This window comes from Lytechinus pictus, chromosome 7, assembly GCF_037042905.1.
Source record: "Lytechinus pictus isolate F3 Inbred chromosome 7, Lp3.0, whole genome shotgun sequence".
NCBI lineage: Eukaryota > Metazoa > Echinodermata > Echinoidea > Temnopleuroida > Toxopneustidae > Lytechinus > Lytechinus pictus.
Genome location: NC_087251.1, coordinates 13,151,705 through 13,172,368, shown reverse-complemented (window position 1 = coordinate 13,172,368; position 20,664 = coordinate 13,151,705). Strand labels below are relative to the sequence as shown.

Sequence of the window (20,664 nt, the reverse complement as noted above, 5' to 3'; positions counted from 1 at the left end):
ATATATAAGCATGAAAGTTTCTACCATATTTTTATTGATATTGATCAAACATGTGGACTATCTACCAAGTATACATGTACATTCTAAAAAAAAGTATACATGTACATATACATACATATTTATGTACTTATATACTGTACTTGGTAGATAGTCCACATGTTGTTTCTCTCCCCCCCCCCCTCTCTCTCTCTCTCTCTGACTCTTTCACACTTTTCATATAAATATTTGCTGTTTTAGTTGTCATGCAACTAGCTCATCATCAATGAAACACTAACATTTTTTTTATTCATGTTGTTTATTTACAAAGTACAATAAGTTAAAATTCAAAGTTCATGTAGTATGATACAACATTACAAAATTGTGATCAAAGCATAACATACATTATCAAATTAGATTTGATTTGAAATAATTTGAAAAATGGCCATGATCATGATGAGTGTATAAGGCAATAAAAATATATCATCAATTTCAAATTGGTGCATGTGTAAATTTTCATGTACAAAATATAAATTTGCATCACAGTTTAACATAGTGATACATGACAGTGTATACTCCATATCAACAGTTTTTACAAATAAAAATCACATTTCTGGCAGATCATAAAAATACTTTGTATTTCATGAGTTAAGGACACTTGAATCATATTGACGACTTGTATGACAATCATACAGAATTTCTAGATAAAGCTTAACTTTATCAAGAATTACATACGGATTACAAGTTGTATTATTCAAGATCCCAAATCAAATACTATCTTTAAAATGTATCTATTTGTGACATAAAAAAAAAAGATTCTGAATATATAGGCCTAAAGGCTTTAAATCTCTTTTATTGATATCCAATGATGAAGACAGGTTGAAAGTCTACACTCTAAATTTCATGTATTAAAAATAAATCCAGATGTCGGGTGTAGGTGAGTTTTGAACAATGACAAGCTGCTGCTTGGATCCAGGCGAGGCATTTTTATTTTTAAATTGAGACATGCCTCTACAAGAAAATTAATTTTGGAATCCCTCTGTTATTATTTTCAAGATCTGTTATTTTTTTACTAAATCCAATAATGGATATATTGTCTTTAGAAAATTAATTTGTCATAATGCACAAAATAACAACAAATATGCATTCATAGAACAGAAAGCAATATATATAAACATCATAACTCTATGGAGATGGTCAAGATGAATATGTGAAAAATTAAAAAATATATGCATCTAACAAAATTCAGAAAGGTATCTATTTGCACTACCCATAATGAATGAAGGAGGGAAAGAGAGAGAGTAAGAGTAAGAGAAAGATATAAACATATTTTCTTTGAGTGAATAAGTAAAATCACAACATAATAACTAGAATCACTTGTAAGATATATATCTGACGGATTAATATCTGTGCATTGTATACATCTTTACAACACAATTACTCAAAACAGGAGGATATGGATAATCATATCTATCATTTAGGTTAAACATACAAGGATATTGTTAACCTGAACACAGATTCTTGTCCAAGAATCAGCAATTGTTTGAGGTTTTTATACTGTATTATGATATTCAAATATCAATCCGAACTAAGAAAGGCTAGATAGGTAATATTTTGTCAATCAAAGGCAGATGTAATGGCACTTTGTAAAAAAAAAAAAAAAAACCCAAAGCATGCTGATTGGTTGAATTGATAAGGCATAGTATTGCTTGGGTTAATAGACCTCTTATCTCAAAATCACTTATTTATTGTGAAGAAACAGATGACCAACTGAACACCAAAAGATATATACTGTCTAAGGTCTCTCTCTCTATCTTACAAAATGAAGCTACAACATCACCCCAAAGAAACAACTCGTTATTTCTGGTGTTATGGCATCAATGCTTTGTAACTTTCTTGAATATTTCAATTTTGAGTTACATAGTTTGTCATTTCAGGAGCAATACACCTCTCTGAAAGTTACGTCACTCAGCAACACATATATTCTAGATGGTGAATTATGGCTGTGATGGCTTTCCATAGTTTTTTTTAATAAATAATTTCCAATTCTTTATGCAGCTCATCATGATAAAGTTCCTTGCTCTTGATCCTCGTTGGGTTTCATCTCAATCTCCTTTCCATATTCTTCCACTTTACCTTCTTCCTCCTTCACCTCTTCTTTCACTTCACTCTCTGCTGACATGTCCTCCGATGTTGGTTCTGTACCACTCAGAGACTTCATCTCTGCTTCGGACTTCTCCTCCGTTTTTTCCTCTTTCTCCATCCCATCTTTGTTATCACTTTCATCTTCATCCTTCTCACCCTCTTCATTCTCAGGAGTCTCTTTCTCTGCAGATGCCTCTCCTTGGGCCTCCTTATCCTTCTCCATTTTCTTTTCCTCCATCTTCTTCTCTTCCTTCTCTTCATCCATCTTGGCTTGATCTTCCTTTTCAGTAGTTGATTTCTCCTCCACCTTCTTCTTGGTCGGTGGTTGTGCTTTTGAGGTTTCTTTTGAGGGTTGGGCTGGTTTGGGTGGAGTCGCCTTTCGTGGGGGTGTGGTGGTTTTCCTGCTGATGGCCGACGCCCCTACTCCAGTCTTGGTTCCAGGAGCTTGTCTGGACTTTCCAGAATTTCCAGGAGAGTTGGTAGTCTAAAGAAAAAGAGGGAATATTTTATGTTTATCATGATTATGATTTAAAAGAGATGGAACTAGACAGCTTCAATATTAAGCTCACAAGGTTAATTTTTGTAATAATCTGATACAGAAAATCATCAATTTAAATGAAATAAAAAGCTTTCATATACCAATCATGTAGTAACCTTCACAATAATTATTATGGAATGGTATTTAAGGAGTATGAATAATAGAATTACAATTTGATATTTTCATGAAAGAAGATTAATTAGTATTTTTTCACATCCACCTGTCTATTTGCAGGAAAGTAAAAAGTTTTATTCACTACAGGTTTAGAAAAAATACCTTTTTAATAGACTAATTAATTACCTGTTTAGACTTTGCTCCTGCTGATCTGTTTGGAGATCCTGGAGTACCCTTTCTGGCGTCATTGCTCTTTAGGGTACTCTTCACCAGGGGGTTACTGGCAGGTACCTTGGCACCGGTGTTAGGTGTAGGGTGCTTCAAGGGCCTCTGCTGGGAAGGTTTAGGAGGTCCACCAGCCTGCTTTTCAGCTTCTTGTGAGTCAGATCCTCCTGGCTCCTCTTCTTTAGTCTAAAATGATTTAAATTTCAAATAGCTTTGGATCAAGTTCTATAATCACATTTCTGCATTAAACAGAATAAGAATAAAGTAATGTAGCATTGCTGGGGTTACAACACTTGTTATCTTTAATTAAAAAAAAAGGACATTTAAATTAATGAAGTCTAGTAAATATTGTTTTTTCTTGAAATAAATGAGGCCACATACTGCATCAGGTCAAAAGTGTTTATAAGAACACCAGTCAGTGTTATGAGAGACCCACACTTTTAGGTGTTAAAATATACCATGGAGTTTGGGCATATATATGTCGAAAATCACTTCTTATACTGGTAGAGAGAATAGAGCTTACTTGGTCTTGTTTTTGGAATGCTCCATGGACCTGGACCATCTGGACCAGGGCCATCTTGAAGGAGGCTTTGCACTTCTGTTCAATTGCTTCCATCAGGGTCTGCTGATATAGCTTCTTGTAACTCCGCCTGATGTATGGAAGGTCAAGCTGCACAATGAAAAGAAATTTATAAAAATCAGTATCATTTTCTCTAACTATGGGCTGCCATTAACACCATAAATTGCATCCATCGGGGTCTGTTTATAAAGCATTCTTTAAATCCGTGTCCACCTGATGTACTGAAAATCAAGCTATAAAATAGCACAAGGGAATTAATCAACACATGGGGAAAATATTCCATCTGGGGTATTATATTCTGAATTATGGTGTACAATTATATAATCACAGGGCAACATTTTGACCCCAAGATGAGTCAACATGGAAGTCATATAAAAAGATAACATGAGAGTGAGAGAAAGAGACAAAGGGAAGTAGGCATGCTCTTCTCTTTTCTACAGGCTGGTGCTTTTTTGTCTCATTTTCAGTTTGGTCAATGGAAATATTCGCACTCTTGTAGTTCATGATCAATTGCAATTCAGGGTAATTTCGATTGCTGTTACATGTAATACTATAGTCATTAAATGACAATATAGCAAATCATATATGATGCAAGCCTACCTCTGATCGGGTGATGATGATTCTAATGAGTGTCATGTCATCTGCTTCTCCAGTCAGTGATGCATGAATACGTTCAGCAAGGAATTGAGTATTGCTATTCATACATTTCACTGTGACAAAAAAGGTCATATGATATATATATCTTATTTGAAATATTGACACATTACATAAACATAGCATGTGTCATCTTCTTTGGCAAATTTATCTAAACAATGCTCATACCTGAATAAATGTACGGTATCCAATATATCTTTGTACAAGATGGGCCTGGTGTATAATTCTCCTTAAGTCAAGGATGAGCCAAGCATTTTAGCATATGGAAAGTGATCTATCCTTAATCTTTTCACTACCACACATGTATCTTTCAACTTTTCAATACTTTCTAAATAAGCCTAATCAATTCTACATGAATATGTTAATACTGCTAACGAGAACTAATGAAACATGATTTGCAGAGGATAAATGATTAGCTAAAAATGTGGGAATGATTTTTTATAAAGCTAGCTAAACCCAAATCATTTGTGAATAGGTTCTCAGAAACTTACCTAGACAGAGCATTGCATCTTTAAAATCTCCAAAGAGTGACTTTTCTAATTCTTTTACCAGATTTGAGTTGGTTAGCTGTAGATTTAAAACAAAAATAATGGGTATATGTTAGATCAAATACATTTTCTTCATATAAGAAACAACCAGTTTCCCTCAAAACTGAGCGGATTAATCACAAGTTGGTAAGGGTTAATGTGCCCATTAAAAGTAGAAATGATTTACTTTATACTCTTTTGGGAAATCATATTTGTTTGATAATCAATATAGATATGCTAAAACATCTATTTAGAAGACCATGCTATTATAACTCTGAGGAGGAAACAGTGTGTTGCCTATCACTTATTAGTCAAGCACAGTCATTTGAAAAAAAAAATCAATCAATTAACTTAATTATCAGATAAACAAACACACACAATCATTCATGATTATGACAATACCTCACAGATACACAAATTTAGTGGTCATTTGAGTTTGAAATATGTAAGAATATTTCTTAGTCTAAAAAGAGGTTCTATAGAATCAAACATTAAAGGATTTTTTTTAAGTCTGACATTGAAAAGGTAAGTGGAAGAGGTGAGTATCTGGGAAAAATCTGAATGAGTGAGCAGGATACACTAAATACAATGAAGTGGACTGAGAGAGAAAGAGCAATAAATACTTGCTATGACAAAACGAAACAACTGCCATATAAACAGAAAATGAGTTTCCAATGTCTTTGCATGATGTACCTATTTCTTCTTCAAGCAAATTTTACAGAAAATACTGACCATGCTGGGAGAAATATGACTGGTTAATAACTATGCTAATATGTAAATGACACATTTTGCCATTTTACAGGAAATTATACTTTAATTACTTGCTAATTCATTAAAAAAAATATCTGAGTAAAAAAGGTAAATACAGCCATCCCATAATTTATTCCTTGAATGCTTTAGCGCCTATATGGCCGCTCAGCTACAGCCGGGGTAATAATGATATACCAAGTATATTTCAGCGCCTTGAGCACATAATCAATGTGGATTTGGCGCTTTAGAAATACTCTATATTATTATTATTATTATAATGAACTACATATCTAACAAACTGATTAATTCTATTAACTTTCATTTTATTGGAGGTTCTGAAGAAACACACATCGATGTACCAATAAATTCATTGAATACCAGGGCTGGTATTCTGAAAATGACTTTCTGTTATCTTAATCATCATAGTGATCAGAAATGAGGTAAACTATTAACTTAACATTGTTTAACTTTGACTTGCATGCTGGTCTGTGGGAGCAATTTTAATCACTTCAATAAATCAAAAGTAAGCTTTCAAATCTGTCAATATAAAAATAATTTCAACAATATATATTCAGGTAAAAGACAATCTGATTTTCGGAATATCAACCAAGCTCTGTAAACTCCATGAAGAAGAATCATTATTAAATCAGTGCAAGGACTATTCACTTACTTTATTATACTGCAAGAGAACCTCCCTAAAATGAAGTAGACTGGATGATTGGAGAAGTTCAGACATCTTCTCACTCCTGGGTGTCCATCTTTCATCTCCCGCATCCCGGAGCGCCTCAGCGTCTCGTACAGCAGCCTCCTCGTCCACATCAACATTCTCTACTCTAACACCCTATGGGAGGATGGTTAAAATGAATACTATTAAGGCATTCAATTGCATAAACATGTAATAAAATTACACCAAGAAGAAAAATAGGAAAAACATGTTCTAATATATAAATCAGGGCAATATTTACAGCTGGAGTTTCATGAAAATAAAATCATAATCTAATTTTCTTAAGAACTGATTAACTATGTAAATTCATAAATATTTTCATATTCATATGTACATAGAAAAAATGTCTACCAACCAATGATATTTTCCATTTACTTTGATGTATGCTTCACAAAGTCATATTTATCATGTCAAGTTAATTATCATGACTACTGAGTATATAAATTTCTCATTTATTTAATTATGATTCTTATAGATCATTTGCATAGATCATGATGAACTGGTATTACAATAGTCCTGTCAGTATCTCTTTTGATTTTTGTTCAATTATTTCTTGGGTACAATTCAATTTTGGGTTTTACTTACCTTTGAAAGAACCAAAAATAAGTTCTTGAGTTTGCCTTTTATTTCTGCTGTAATGTCATCTTCTAAGGTGACACCATACAACTTCTTGTACGCTTCTCTAATTAAACCAATAGCCTGCATAAATAGAAAACCACCATACCAATATCATTTAAATTATCATAATTACCATTAATTCTCAAACATTGTCAAAATATTGAACATGGAAAACTGCCACTTCAACTACATGTAAAAAAAATAAACATTTTAAGAAATGTAGGTGTTGTAGCGCCACCTATCAGTGTCACCTAGGTGAGGTGAAATGGTACCTGGCAGGATTATTTCCTTGAATGCACTGAGCACCGGTGATGGTAGCTCACGCTAAAGCTGTGGTAATAATAGCAGCACTTTGTATCCTCACGCCAAGAGTGCTAAATAAATCCAGCTATCATAATCATTATACAATGACTCTTGTTGGCACAGTGTTGAAATCTTAAAATGTGTTGATAAAGAGTGACTATTAAGAATGAAATTTCGAATTGTCATTACATAATCATGATTTGGTGGCAGCGGTGGGATTAATATCTACTGAAATGACTGGTTCCTAAAACAACCTTCACTAAAATAGTCTAGATCGCTACCACCATTGCAACCATTATTATTTTCATCCTCACAGACAACATGGCTATCATAATCATCATGATGACAATTGGTAATATCATCAGCAGCAGCAGCATCATTACTATCACTAATGCTAACTCACCACCACCATCATCATCATAATAATAATTTTCATCATCATCATTGTCAATACCATCATTACCAGCATCATTATCATAATCATCATTGTCATTATCATCATTGTCATCCCCACCATCATAATCTACTTACAGAATTACTTCTTGTGCAGAGTACCTCAATAATAGGTTCGACCAATGAATCATCACCCTGTTGAACAAAATAGAAACAGGAGGTAATTTCAAATTTGATTTCATTGAACAAATGTTTTGACCTAAATCTTGAGAGTTCCTATCACAGGACACACTTTCTAATATTTTATTAGAAATTGCATAATATCATGTAAACTAAATTGTTTTCATATGAAAATTTCATATATAAAGATAAACACAATTTTTCTCAGTAAAACTTGCATGTAAAGACTGCTCAAGGGATCAAGACATTAATATAATGAATTTTAAGAGAATGGTTGCTATGAAGAGGCTCCTATAAGACATGTTTTAATACTAATCGAGGGAAACAAACTGGTCTTTATGGACATGTAGTCCTTTTATACAATAAGTCGTTAAAGATGTGAATGTATTCTGCTTTCTAGAAAATCATCTTTCAATGTGACAAATCATTTTTTATTCAATGTACCTTGAGAGCTCTTCGTATCGTCATGGCATCCAATTCTTCTCTGGTCATTAGGAGGGCTTCAACGATATCATCATACTCTGCATTCAGGTTATTCTTCAACTCTTCCTCCAAGGTCTGCAAACATAAAAAACATCACTTATTTCAATGATGGTGAACAGCCTCAAGCATTTTAAATTCGGAAGCGATTGATAAGTACCGTATACATACTTCTCAATTTCACAACACTTTCCACTTGCATATGCAGGAATATAGAATAACAAATTCCAGAATAACCTCAAATCTCAAAACATATATTCTTCAGAAACCATCCATGGGAGGGGGCACAAGCCCACTTTTTATGACTTTTTTTCTTTCCATATTTTGCTTGTCAATTTTGTTAAGGGAAAGTGTTCCCTATAAAAAAGGATAATCTTTATATTTCATTGTTGTTATTTTATCTTTGTTTTTCAATGAGTACCACCTTCTGGTAAATTATAGAACCACCCCTAACCACAACCAGCATTATTACCATTATCATCACTTTCATTACCACTATATTACCATCACCATGACAATCACCATATATATCACATCCACCATCATTACCAACATCATCACTTTCACCATCATCATTCATACTACTATCATGGGGATAAGAATAAAGAGAGGGAAATAGAGCTGTGTGAACACGTACAAACTCCACTTACCAGACCGTAATTTTCTTCAAACTTCTTCATGGTGTCTTGTCGCTGTTGATACTGACGTTTGGCTAATGTCTGAACCAAGATCTGTTCCGGATTACCTGCAGAATACAGACAAAAGAATATTGTCTTATCTATCAATCATAATTGCAGAAATAGACTGAAGCACACTCCCATCACCCCTGCGGAAACATAAGGCTTCGTTGAAACTTTTAAAATTTCTTCTTAACTCTAAGATATCAAAATAAATTTACAGAGATTTAATATGTTCTTTTTCAAACAATTACAAAAGTGAAAAGAACAAATAATCAATACATTCCTTCAAAATCACACTTCCAAGAAAGACACTCAGTGCTTGATTTCTTGTTATTAAGTCTGGAGTTACCAAAGTTTATTACTTAAATACTAGTTACTACACAGTAAGCTAACAATCTATTCATTAATGATAATATGATTATTATTCTTATCATCCAAGTCCATATTTCGTCAGAATATCTGTTACTTGGTTGATATTCTTACCCATTCCCTTGGTTGCTTTGAAGAGTTTGGCAGCTTCCTCCTTTTGGTTATATGTTGCAATCTTCACCACCGAGTCTTTCTACAAAAATAAAAGGATCAAGAAACACTGGTAATAAAATGTAAAGTACACATATTAAATTGTATGTGGCCGATAAAAGACAAACGACCTTCCCAATAAATATACACCATATTTCCCTTGGAGCTCTCAGAACGAACAGACAATATAACCAAGTGGCATTTATAGGTTTTAAAACTGCAGCAATGCCATGTAAATGGATTAAATTCTGAGTGTAAGTACCACTCACAGGAGGAATAAATATATGGATAAGGGCAACAAAAGGCAATTCACTTTCAATATCAACATGCTATTCTTAATTTTCTTTATCTATTGAAACCAATGGTAATTTACTCTCTGCTCCATTAAGTTTCTTCAGTGTATTTATAATAATAATTTTGTTCAGACTTGCAAACAAAATGTAATGACATCAATATATTATAAATTGTTGTACAGAAGTTGTTCTTATACACCTATTGTTAAAAAAGCTCTGCAAATTAATTATTGTCAATTCATTGTTAATTCAATGATGACAAGTTTTTGTGGAATTGAAAATATTATATTAACATCTTAAAAGCAATATCTCACCTTTTTCTTCTCCTCAGCTTTTTTCCTCTCTGGTCCAATCAAAGGAAGTTTTGTGGATCTTCTCTTGAGTTGCTGTCTTGTTGCTAATCTCTTTGAAACACCCTAAATGAAAAATATGTATTTCATTCATTTATTATTATTCATATGATATCTATTTTATATATACATATATATATATATATATATATTTATTTTATATTCTCAGTAAAAAAAATTGTAGTCTACATTCAACGATATTTATCAAACATTACAGAGAATATGGGGGAGCCAGCAGAGGCAATTGAAATTTCAAAGTCAAGGGTCAAAGTATCATAATAAATTAAACAAACTAAGTGTAGAGGGAGGAGGGGAGCATTAATGTGTAGTGAATTAATTCATTCATCCATCATTCATATCGTTCATTCAATTATCTCTATATCCATACATTTAGCAATTATTTTTTTCCATCATTTACCTTATTATTCTATGGATTATCACAGGTTCTGATATTAACAACATAAATTCAAAGAAAGAAACAAAGACGACAATTACAAATCAATTCTTGTATCACATTTACAATAATTAAACAGAAAGCTATATAAGAAAGTTTGGATAGAGTGACCCATTAAACTGCTGTAAATATGATTCATTGTAGAGTATTTCTGAAGATAAGCTGAAAATTTTTCTGCATTGTCTATTGTTTCTAAGAATGCAGCACATATTGATTTAACCTTGGTATTGATTGAACTGTCATTCAAATCTTGTGACTTACCACTTTGGCTGATGTTAATTCTCTGACTTCTCCTTCCACTGGCTCCTCTATCGTCTCTTCAATTTCACCATCAACAAAAGTTTTCTGAAACATACAAAATAAATAATCAATATCACGTTCCAACTATTAAATAGTGAGCTTTTAAATATTGATTTACAGATATCACACCTGCACTAATAATGAATGAATGGATGGATGGATAGATGAACGTATGAATCTTTATTTTGTTTTGTCAACAACAGTAAATCATCATATTACAGGTAAAAAGCTAAGACCAAAATGTAAATAATCACAGAATAATATTTACATGTACTACTCCATTTTATGGTACATTGCAACATGGATTAGATAAGAAAAGAAGAATACTCTTTGTCACCCAGGGGGACCACTGTTGCAAGCTGACCCTCTACTGGCTTTGCAAAAAATTGTTTTATTATATTCCTTCATGCCTTGATAATTAAATGATAATTAAGCTCACCTCTTTGTTGGCATGCCTGTCCTTAGCATAGAAGACAAATTTATCAGGTTCATCAACGCCTCTGAGGTCCACCTCATAGTTCTTTGTGGCCTGGGCCTTCTGAGCTAGGAAGTAGTTATGCATGAGGTAGTCGTCCTCCTGACAGTGATAGGGGTGGATGAGAAGAACATGGAGATTTAACAAATGTATATTAATCCGATTCACATTGGAAAGACTTGTAATGTCACCATTTGTGAGATGCGATCAGGGCTTAAACCTTGAACACCTGCATCAATTTGACTTCCCCATATATAGCTCAAATTACAGGCGGATGCCACTACATGTACATCCAACTTGAAGATCAGACTGGAGAATTGTACATTTCTAAAATTGACACTTTCACTAATCAAACTTCAAACTTGATAAGCAACAAGCAAATCATTTCGTTGGTATGATTTTTTTTTCTCATGGTACTAGTTTACAGGGGTGTGGCAAGGAAACTATTAACAATCAATTGTAAATATCAATTACAAATTTCCCAATTCATAGATCAATTTAATTTCCTTAATAATTTTTTTTTCTTGTTGCAAGAAGGGAACAAGTCATCAATAGCAAAGTTGCAAATAATTGCAAGACTTATGACAGGTGTTGGGATATTAATTTATTTGCAATTGACAGCCAGTTAAGGATATTCCAGAGTTAAAATGAAATCCATGCCATTTTCACCAAACTCTGCAAATAGTGACTTTGGTACCAATATAAGCCAAAAATGACCCCCCAAAATGATGCTGGTTCATGGGCTTATTTGCTACATTAATACCTCTAGGTAAAAAAGGAAAACTGGAAATTTATTGAGTTGTGACTTAAATCTCAACTGTGACGTCTCATTGCTCAAAATATAAAGGTTGGAAGCACTACCTACCATATCATCAAAACTATGACTGCATAATCTCATGGTTTAATAAACACTGTTAATTTCACACATGTGCACAGAAAAATTGTTTCCCATTTATGAACATTAGAATTTCATTATAACTTCAATTGAATTTAAAAAAATATACTGTCCACAATAGAACAGCACAAACAGACAAACAATTGCATTACTATTGCTCATTTTACAACTGACTAGTTAACAAAAGTATTATTGATTGTGGTTTAATTCAAAGCGTGTTATTTATAGTATTTGTTGGAAATGAAATATATTCTGAAATCTTGAAACCTAATATTAAAACTCACCATCTTGTCAAAATTAACTTGAGGTTTGACATTATTGAGACGTTTAAGTAATAAAGCATTTTCTCGATCTATTCTCTCCTGTTCTCTGTTCTTATATGGAGCATGTAACCTGTAAACAAACAAAAAATACTAAAATAAATAATAAATGCTAATATACATAACTTTATGTAACTGTTCTAAAATTGTAGCAAATCATATCTATATTCTTCATATGATATTGATAATCATTTCTTTCTCTCATCATATATCAATTCTTTCATAGTCATTTTGTCCTAAAATTTAATTTTACAGAACATGAATATTTTGCTTAAAAATATACATGTATAAATCAAGCACTAGTCTTAAGTCACAAAAAATGTACAAAATGTATAAAGGGGCATATTTATTAATACAAAAATATAGAATATGCTGCTTCAAATGATAATAACTTCATCCTGTTGATTTTTATCAACTTCAATTATCATTATCAATCTTTAATATGAAAAACTCACGTTTTGGGTTGGGCTTCATATTCAAAATTCCAGTTATCAATTTGGCCACCAGATCTGATGATGTTTGTCAGCTTTGCTAATAAGATGCGATTCTCATGATCAATCTGGGCTTGCTTCTCTTCTTCAGCCTGAAAATAAATATATAAAAAATAATCAAAATAAAGGTTCACCTTTTATAGGAAAGAGAAAGAGAAGGAGAAACTTTCTACATACTTTACCATTCGATTCATTGCAACAAATCCCTATTAAAATAATTATTACCTGGAGAACTATAATGTACCTGCTATGAAGGAAAAAGGATAAATATTGGATAATAAATGCACAATCAATTTTTTCTATAGAGAGCTCATAAGTAATCCATTCAAATTTATAACAAACCAGTACTGAAATCTCAGAACGGACCAATACATGTAGCTTTTCACTGAGCAAATACATGAATTACACGGGTGTCACCGAGATAGCCAGGTTGAAATGCTTTGTTTCTTTAAAACTGAGGTTTAATTAACATTCATAGCATATGATTGTTTCAAGGAAATCACTATGAAAGCAAAGTGAGGGGTCTTGAACCTTGAAAATTATCTGTTTCAGCAGCTCCAAAGCTACATGTATCCATAGTGAACTCAACCAAAATAATAAATTTACAATCTTACATTGCAATATTGAAGATTCAGCCTTTCTCAATGTCATTTTTTCTGATCTCAACTATTATAAAAGAAAGAAACCAATACCTGCAACTTCTTCATGTTAACCTGTAGATGGGGGAAGACCTTGGGAGAGGTGGCATCGATCTTGGTCCTCATGCCATTTTTCTGGGGGAAAAGAAAAGAAAAGATACATCAATAATGTCATTAAACTCTGAGAAAATAATTCAAAGGCACAAAATATCTAGACTCATCAATTACATGTACATGTAGTGGAAGAAAAGTGAACTCAAGTAAATAGCATGCATAAACATATTCATAAACAATTGAAACTTTGGTGATTAAAATATGTTTTACAACCTTTGATATGTTGTACTGTATATCCAACTGATTCCCCCTCCCATGTAAAACAAAATTATTATCAGAACTAATACAAACAGATCACACATTGTTTTTTAATTTCACTTCATATCCTAAAACTGTACCATTCTTATAACAAAACTCTTATAACAAAAATAAACAAAGAAGAAATAGACATTACAGTGTAAATGACAGACAAAGTTCCTGTTCATTTTATGTCATTTCTTATTCTAATAATGAATACACTGTACCGTATACATGTAATGCTAATTGGTCAACTAAACAGTATCTATTTATTCCTTTTAAAGGTTGAATCACTAAAGTAAATACTTTTCCTTCAGAACATACAGTAGGCCTACATGTATACCACAAATGTACCTTAAGAGAATATTAATCATGTAATTACAAACGACTCACCATATTCTTGACCTATTTCCCATAACAATAAAATTCTTCAATAAAAATGTGTAACCACGTTTCAGACTTTGATGGTTTCTTCTTGTCATTATTTTGATAGAATTATTCATAAGTGTCGAAGTGAAATCAACAAGTCACTGTTGCTAGGCAACCTGAGAGCCTCATATGCAATGCTCAGAAACAGAAAGTGGTTTGAGTGTAAGGGATGTATACAGTACCTGTATATATTGGTTCAGGTTACAGGAAAACACTTTTTCAATTCAGACCAAATGGTTCTTTTGAATGTACAAAAGATTAAAAAGTGTATTATTTCCCATAAAATATTTGCAAATACTATGTCTATGGTCAGACCTGATAATTTATCCTGCTATGACTGTTAATTCCCTGTCAGATATAATATAGGGTATTTATATTGCGCACATATCCACCTTGTTAGGTGCTCAAGGCGCTCCTATTTTACCAGGCTAAGCTAGGCGTTCACAGCGCACACAGCTTCTTAAGGAATTACTTCCTACCGGTACCCATTTACCTCACCTGGGTTGAGTGCAGCACACTGTGGATCAGTTTCTTGCTGAAGGAAATTGCGCCATGGCTGGGATTCGAACCCACGACCCTCTGTTTCAAAGTCCGAAGACTAATCCACTGGGCCACAACGCTCCACTATAGGCATATAGAATTATGGTTAGGTTTTAATATTTTAATATTGGCTTTAAAAGCAAATTCATAGATTATCTTCCTATGCAATTGTACATGAGATATCATGGAATCAGATATTAAAGTCTCAAAGAGGTAATTAGTAAATAATTCCTCCCAATATCAATTCTTTTGATTTAATCTGAATCAACAGATTCATCTGGTTTTGGAGGGTGTTTTGCAAATTTTGGCAATACCAATAGGCTCCTACCCTTGCCACATCTCCATTCATCCTTTAAAAAATCCAAGCCAACACTAAACTTTTCATGATACCTGTATTTTTCTTGAATTCAAAGACTACATGTATAGGAGTACCAGGGGCTAAAAATAATTACACGTATATCTAAATTAATAGAGTAAAATTCAGTTAAAGGAATAAAAATTTCCTCAAAATGATCTTATAGCAAATAACAAAGTTATTGAATTTTTAATTTTAGCAATATTTTGTGAAAACAGTTTCATGCACATCCACACTTTCCTTTTTCTTATATTATTCATGAAATCACAATTATTTCATATTTTCATACACGTATGTGTTACATGATACGTCTCTGTTGAAATAAAAAAAGTACAGCGATGAATATCTGTATATAATGCATTAAATCAGCTGTCAATGCGATTCTTTTTTAGTTCTTCGAGGTCAAAATTTAAATGAATATGATTTTACATGATAAAATACATGTGGGGATATAACATTATCAGTTTGCTCATTGAATATTCATGAAGACATGTATAGAACCATTTCACAATAATAATGCAAATCTTCAAAATGTCATAACTTCGTTAAAATTTCTTGTCCGATTTTTTTGATTTTTTCAGAGTTGTGTTCGGCTGATTTTTCTCTATCTGTTCAAGACACATTATTTTCAGCCTGTGGAGTACCCCTTTATACATTCCTACCACCCTATCTGCACCCCACACACACATATAAACAAAATCCAGTGGCACCACTGAGAAAAATATCAAATAAGGATTATTTCTTGTGTTTAATCTTATTTCACTCTTTAAATGTGCTGTCTACTTTCACTTAATATACAGTATGTAAATTGCAAGTGATGTGATTAAAAATCCTTAATTACCAGCATGAACAAAAAATTATTATACCACAATACAGGAATTACAAAGGAAATTGCACATGCTCAGCCTTTTGTTAAGAATGATTAAAGACTATTTGATTAATTCAAATTAGATTAAGATGGTGTTTTATCAAATCGAAGCTCTATTCATATATTTTCACACCCACATTAACTTACAAAGTTACAATGCAGTGTACAATATGTCATCTACACAAGTCTGTAGCTCACAGATGACCATACATATAATATGTACATGTATTCCATTATGAAAGCGCTCAGCATCCCAAGGGGCCTTCCCTACCCCCCCCCCCCCCCCCCCACCACAGAGTACTTTTTTTAACCCAAAGAGAGTATTGTTCATGAACCTTTGAATATTTTCTATCTTATGAAAATTTATTGGTGTGTTAACTTTTCTGGGTTTTTTTTTCAACATACATGTAATCATACATGTAATGCAATATAAAAACAAATTTCACACAAATGACTGTCCGATACTAAAAATCAACTCCATTGTCCATGTTTCCAAGCAACGATAGCTGCAGCAAAACTATTCCATCCACCTCATTTTTCAAAGTCAAGTATAATCATTTCTACAGGACAAAGTGCACACAAGAAGCTTTTTGCAAGGACCAAGTTGTCAGTATATCAATCATATACATGTAATGCCATATGGTACTATTGATTTTGTGCTCACTAGAGGCATCATGTGAAATATGTTAAACATCTAATGATTTCCCTTTTTTTGCTGTGATCTTCATGTATGTAAATAATCTCTCTTTCTAATCAGAGTAAGTTACATACAACAGTTTGGATATGAAATAGCAAGTTTAATCATTACATGTAAGTCTCACCATGATTTATATCCTTTGAACCAAAAAAAATATATATCTTTCAATAATTCATATTAAAAGGTAAATTGTAAATTAAGCTAATTATGACATCAACAGCTCTTTAAAAAAAGGTGAAAACTAATGATCTTTTACAATAAAGTACTAAAAAATGAAACATTCCATGACAAAAACTCAAAAGTAAATGGCTTTCTTAAATTTTAATTTCAAAATTTGATACTATTGGTGTTATTTCTTCAGATTCCTCCGTACTCTTGATGCAACTTATTTCAGAATATATCTTTGTTTGGGGGGCATTTACCAATTTACGGAAGGTACAAGAAGTCAGATAGCCTACTTGTACATGTACATATTACTAATATACAAATATAAAGAGTTAACATAGTTCTGGGTTTCACTCGGCAGATATATGTATACCTCCCACTAATGTCCTATTGATTTTAGCATTGATTTTTAATATATTATCTGATTCAGTGTCAATGAAATTGAAAACAGCTGCATTCATAATCGGACTACATTTGGTGGAGGACTGCCATGAAGTCTTTGCTTATTTATTTCCAGATTGATTGTATCTGATAGTGATTGATGATGAGCCTGTTGACTTCTGAATTCTGTGATTCCCATTGACTTTGAACAGGGACCACCCAGTTCCAGAAGGTAAAGAATTAATTAACTCCAAACTGATCATTATAAATATCAGTTCTACCAGATCTCAATAATATAGTGTATAATGAAGCTGCTCATATGAAACAGATTTAAAAAAACAAGGCCACTGTGGCCACATATATACATTTGTATGAATGATCTCTTTGGAGACTCGGGGACAAGAAGCATGAAACAGTTTTATTCTTCTCTTCACCAAGTTAATTTGGTGTGTGGGTAAAGGAATAAAAATAATAAAAGATGAAAAGTGATGCCAAGCATTAAATGAACTAGGCAAATTTTTATATGAATAACATTGTCAGCAACAATATACGATGCTTTCCCCACAATACATCCACTCCATTGCATTCATTTAAAATTATTTTATGTCCATTTGGTATTGGGTTGCAGCAGGTGAAAATTTATTGTGAAATTATTTGATGTCCATTTATTTGATGATCATCATTGGAAGTCCATCGCTAACAACAATAGTCTACAAGAGGGATATACTCTAATGGACGAGAAATATATTAAGCACCATCACTACATTTTGCAATTTTGTAAAATTCTCTTATTCAAGGATATGGGGACAAGTACTTGTATGTTTGAAAGTGTACCCCCTCCCCCCTGTATGACATGGATCCCTGGGCTGTACTGTAAATGCTACTGACCTTACGCTTATAAAAAAAAATTCTTAAGCTTTGAAATTTGACCCACAAACAAGTCAGAGGTGCACATGAACAGTGAATTTTCCACTGTAACTTTACAAATTGCTTCCTTATAGTGCCCAATGTAATCCTTGATGAAACCCAAATTAGCTGACCAACTGAGCCCCGTTATGAGATTGGGCTAGGATCTATGGAAAATGTGTGTTACCCTAAAATTAAATCATGATTGATTAAACTCTGGATCAGCAATACGCAGCTCTGACAAAGTCTTCTGGTGAATTAATGGAATTATGAATATGAAATTCCCAAGTCGTTACGGAAAGTGATAAGGGAACCATGGTGATGTCACATACTCTTTCCCATCAAAATAGGTGAATGCATACTGTACAAGTACAGTAATAGTGAATTCCAGTCAAGAACTGTACAAAATATTAGTACAGCCTGAAATATATTTCAGGCAAAGGCAAGCGTGTGCATAATATCCATCAACAAATATTCATTTTTAATTTAGATTTTGGCTGTTGTTTTAAAAAATTTGAATCAGTCACTAATTATATTTTGGTTGATATTTCTCTAAAAATAGATAAAGTCTCTAAAGATTGAGGTAGGCCTACATTTGTTTAAAGATTTTACATTTTTGTATCTACATTATCGACTTTGACATGGCAAGATAAGTACAAGAAAAACACCTTTCAATTTGACACACCTTAACAATTTCACAATACATCTACACTTATACCTGCTACACTCTCAGAAGGCAAATTATCCTGGGGAAAAGGATTGATAAACAGAAATATCTTACAGTATATAAGCAGAATTTTGCAGATCAACATTAAAAAATATTTTCATGTAATTCGACTCCATTGATGCAATAGCAAAGTCAGTCTTACATGTAAATGTTTTTAAAGTAAAACCCAAATTAGTCCACATTTTTATGTTGTAGCATTATTTTTTTTCATTTCCATCTCTTGCTGATTTGAAGGGTGAAGTACATGCATGTATCTGAACATTTACATATTCGTTACTTAACAAGGCGATGATGTATTGTACCAACAAAGCAACAGATGTATAAATAAGATTGGAAATCTATTTTCCCTGAAATCATATTCTACCCTTTTTTAGTCAACTTACCTTTGCTACATGCATCTGATATGTCCTCTGATTCCATTTCTTCTGTAGGACATTGTTGGCCGCACGAAAACTGCTTCCAGCGCCAGTTGACATCTTGTCAAATCAGTCTCTAGCTGGCAGCAATTAAATTTACTTTGTCAATCAAAAACAGCAACCTTGTGAAATGTTGTTATACTTATGTTCGATCAAGAATCAACATAAATTAACAATTAATTTGTTAACACACATACAATTTCAGATTCCATACTGATCTACGAAGTACGAGTGCAATGATCTGGTCCTGATAACGAAAACAATTTAATCCTCTGCTCTGTTTTTTTTTTTTTTTAACATTAGGCTTACAATAATTGAAAGCGCTTGATTTCCAAAAGTAAACTGATATAGACAAAATGAATTCCCAAAATGTATTCCAAGGTTATTCAATATCCAACACTATACATGGGGCTGCAGGAGAGTGAAATTCAATCGTTCTCGTTCGACGCATTGACTTCACGGCAGGTGCAACGGTAAGCATGTTGAAAACTTCCAAAGAAACTGGGTATTGCCCCCACAGCTGCTGCCACTGGTAGTCGAAGTCTTCTACTCAATGTCCAGCTTCGATTTTCAAAAACATTGACGTAAAAAATCATCCATCTGAAGAAGTCTCCTTTCTAACACTTCGGATTTAATCAATATGTCTTTATAATCTTGGATCAACTCCTTCAGAAGAGACTGCGAATCAATTTTCTTACGCCCTATCGATGTATAGTCCCTTTGGCGATTTCAGCAGAAAGTTTCTAAACACTTTGATGATGTATACAAGCCGTATTCGTGGTCGCGTTGATGCGCGCTTGTTCGCTCCGCATGTGTGTCGGAGTGCACCCCTGCACTTGTATACAGTGCGCTATGGTTACCAAAGCTGTGTAAACAATTCCCATTGAAGTCTGTGCTAAGATTTCGAGGGGTGCAAAAAGGAACGAGGAAACGTTTTCGCCCATTCGTGTTTCGGATTTATTTTGGTTTGACACTTCCACTACTCCCGGCTAATACTTTACTTCGCAATATTGCCTCAGTCACTGCATTCATGTTTTTTAATCCAAGTCAGTTCCCATTTAACAAAAATGACCCCAAAAATCAAAATAATCTTAATGATACAAGAGAAATACATGTCACTATTAATGTCCATTCAACCTAATAGTAATAAAGGGGCTCAAAGAGATATGACTATTTTTAGACTCTTAATATTCTAAATATAAAAAAC

At 33.0% G+C, this 20,664-nt stretch overlaps 1 protein-coding gene across 1 annotated transcript; it reads right to left on the bottom strand.

Moving 5' to 3' along the window:
* Positions 1–257: 257 nt before the first annotated feature.
* On the bottom strand, positions 258–20,311 carry LOC129264931 (neurofilament medium polypeptide-like). The gene is made up of 18 exons (XM_054902895.2): positions 19,425–20,311; positions 13,677–13,757; positions 12,949–13,076; positions 12,458–12,566; positions 11,243–11,380; positions 10,765–10,848; positions 10,014–10,115; positions 9,371–9,449; positions 8,858–8,952; positions 8,172–8,285; positions 7,686–7,742; positions 6,819–6,932; positions 6,180–6,350; positions 4,724–4,799; positions 4,179–4,288; positions 3,522–3,668; positions 2,960–3,184; positions 258–2,605 (listed from the first exon to the last, which is right to left on the bottom strand). Exons 1-18 carry the CDS (start codon positions 19,515–19,517, stop codon positions 2,039–2,041), a joined length of 2,490 nt encoding a protein of 829 aa, XP_054758870.2. The 5' UTR covers positions 19,518–20,311; the 3' UTR covers positions 258–2,038.
* Between the last annotated feature and the right edge of the window lie 353 nt (positions 20,312–20,664).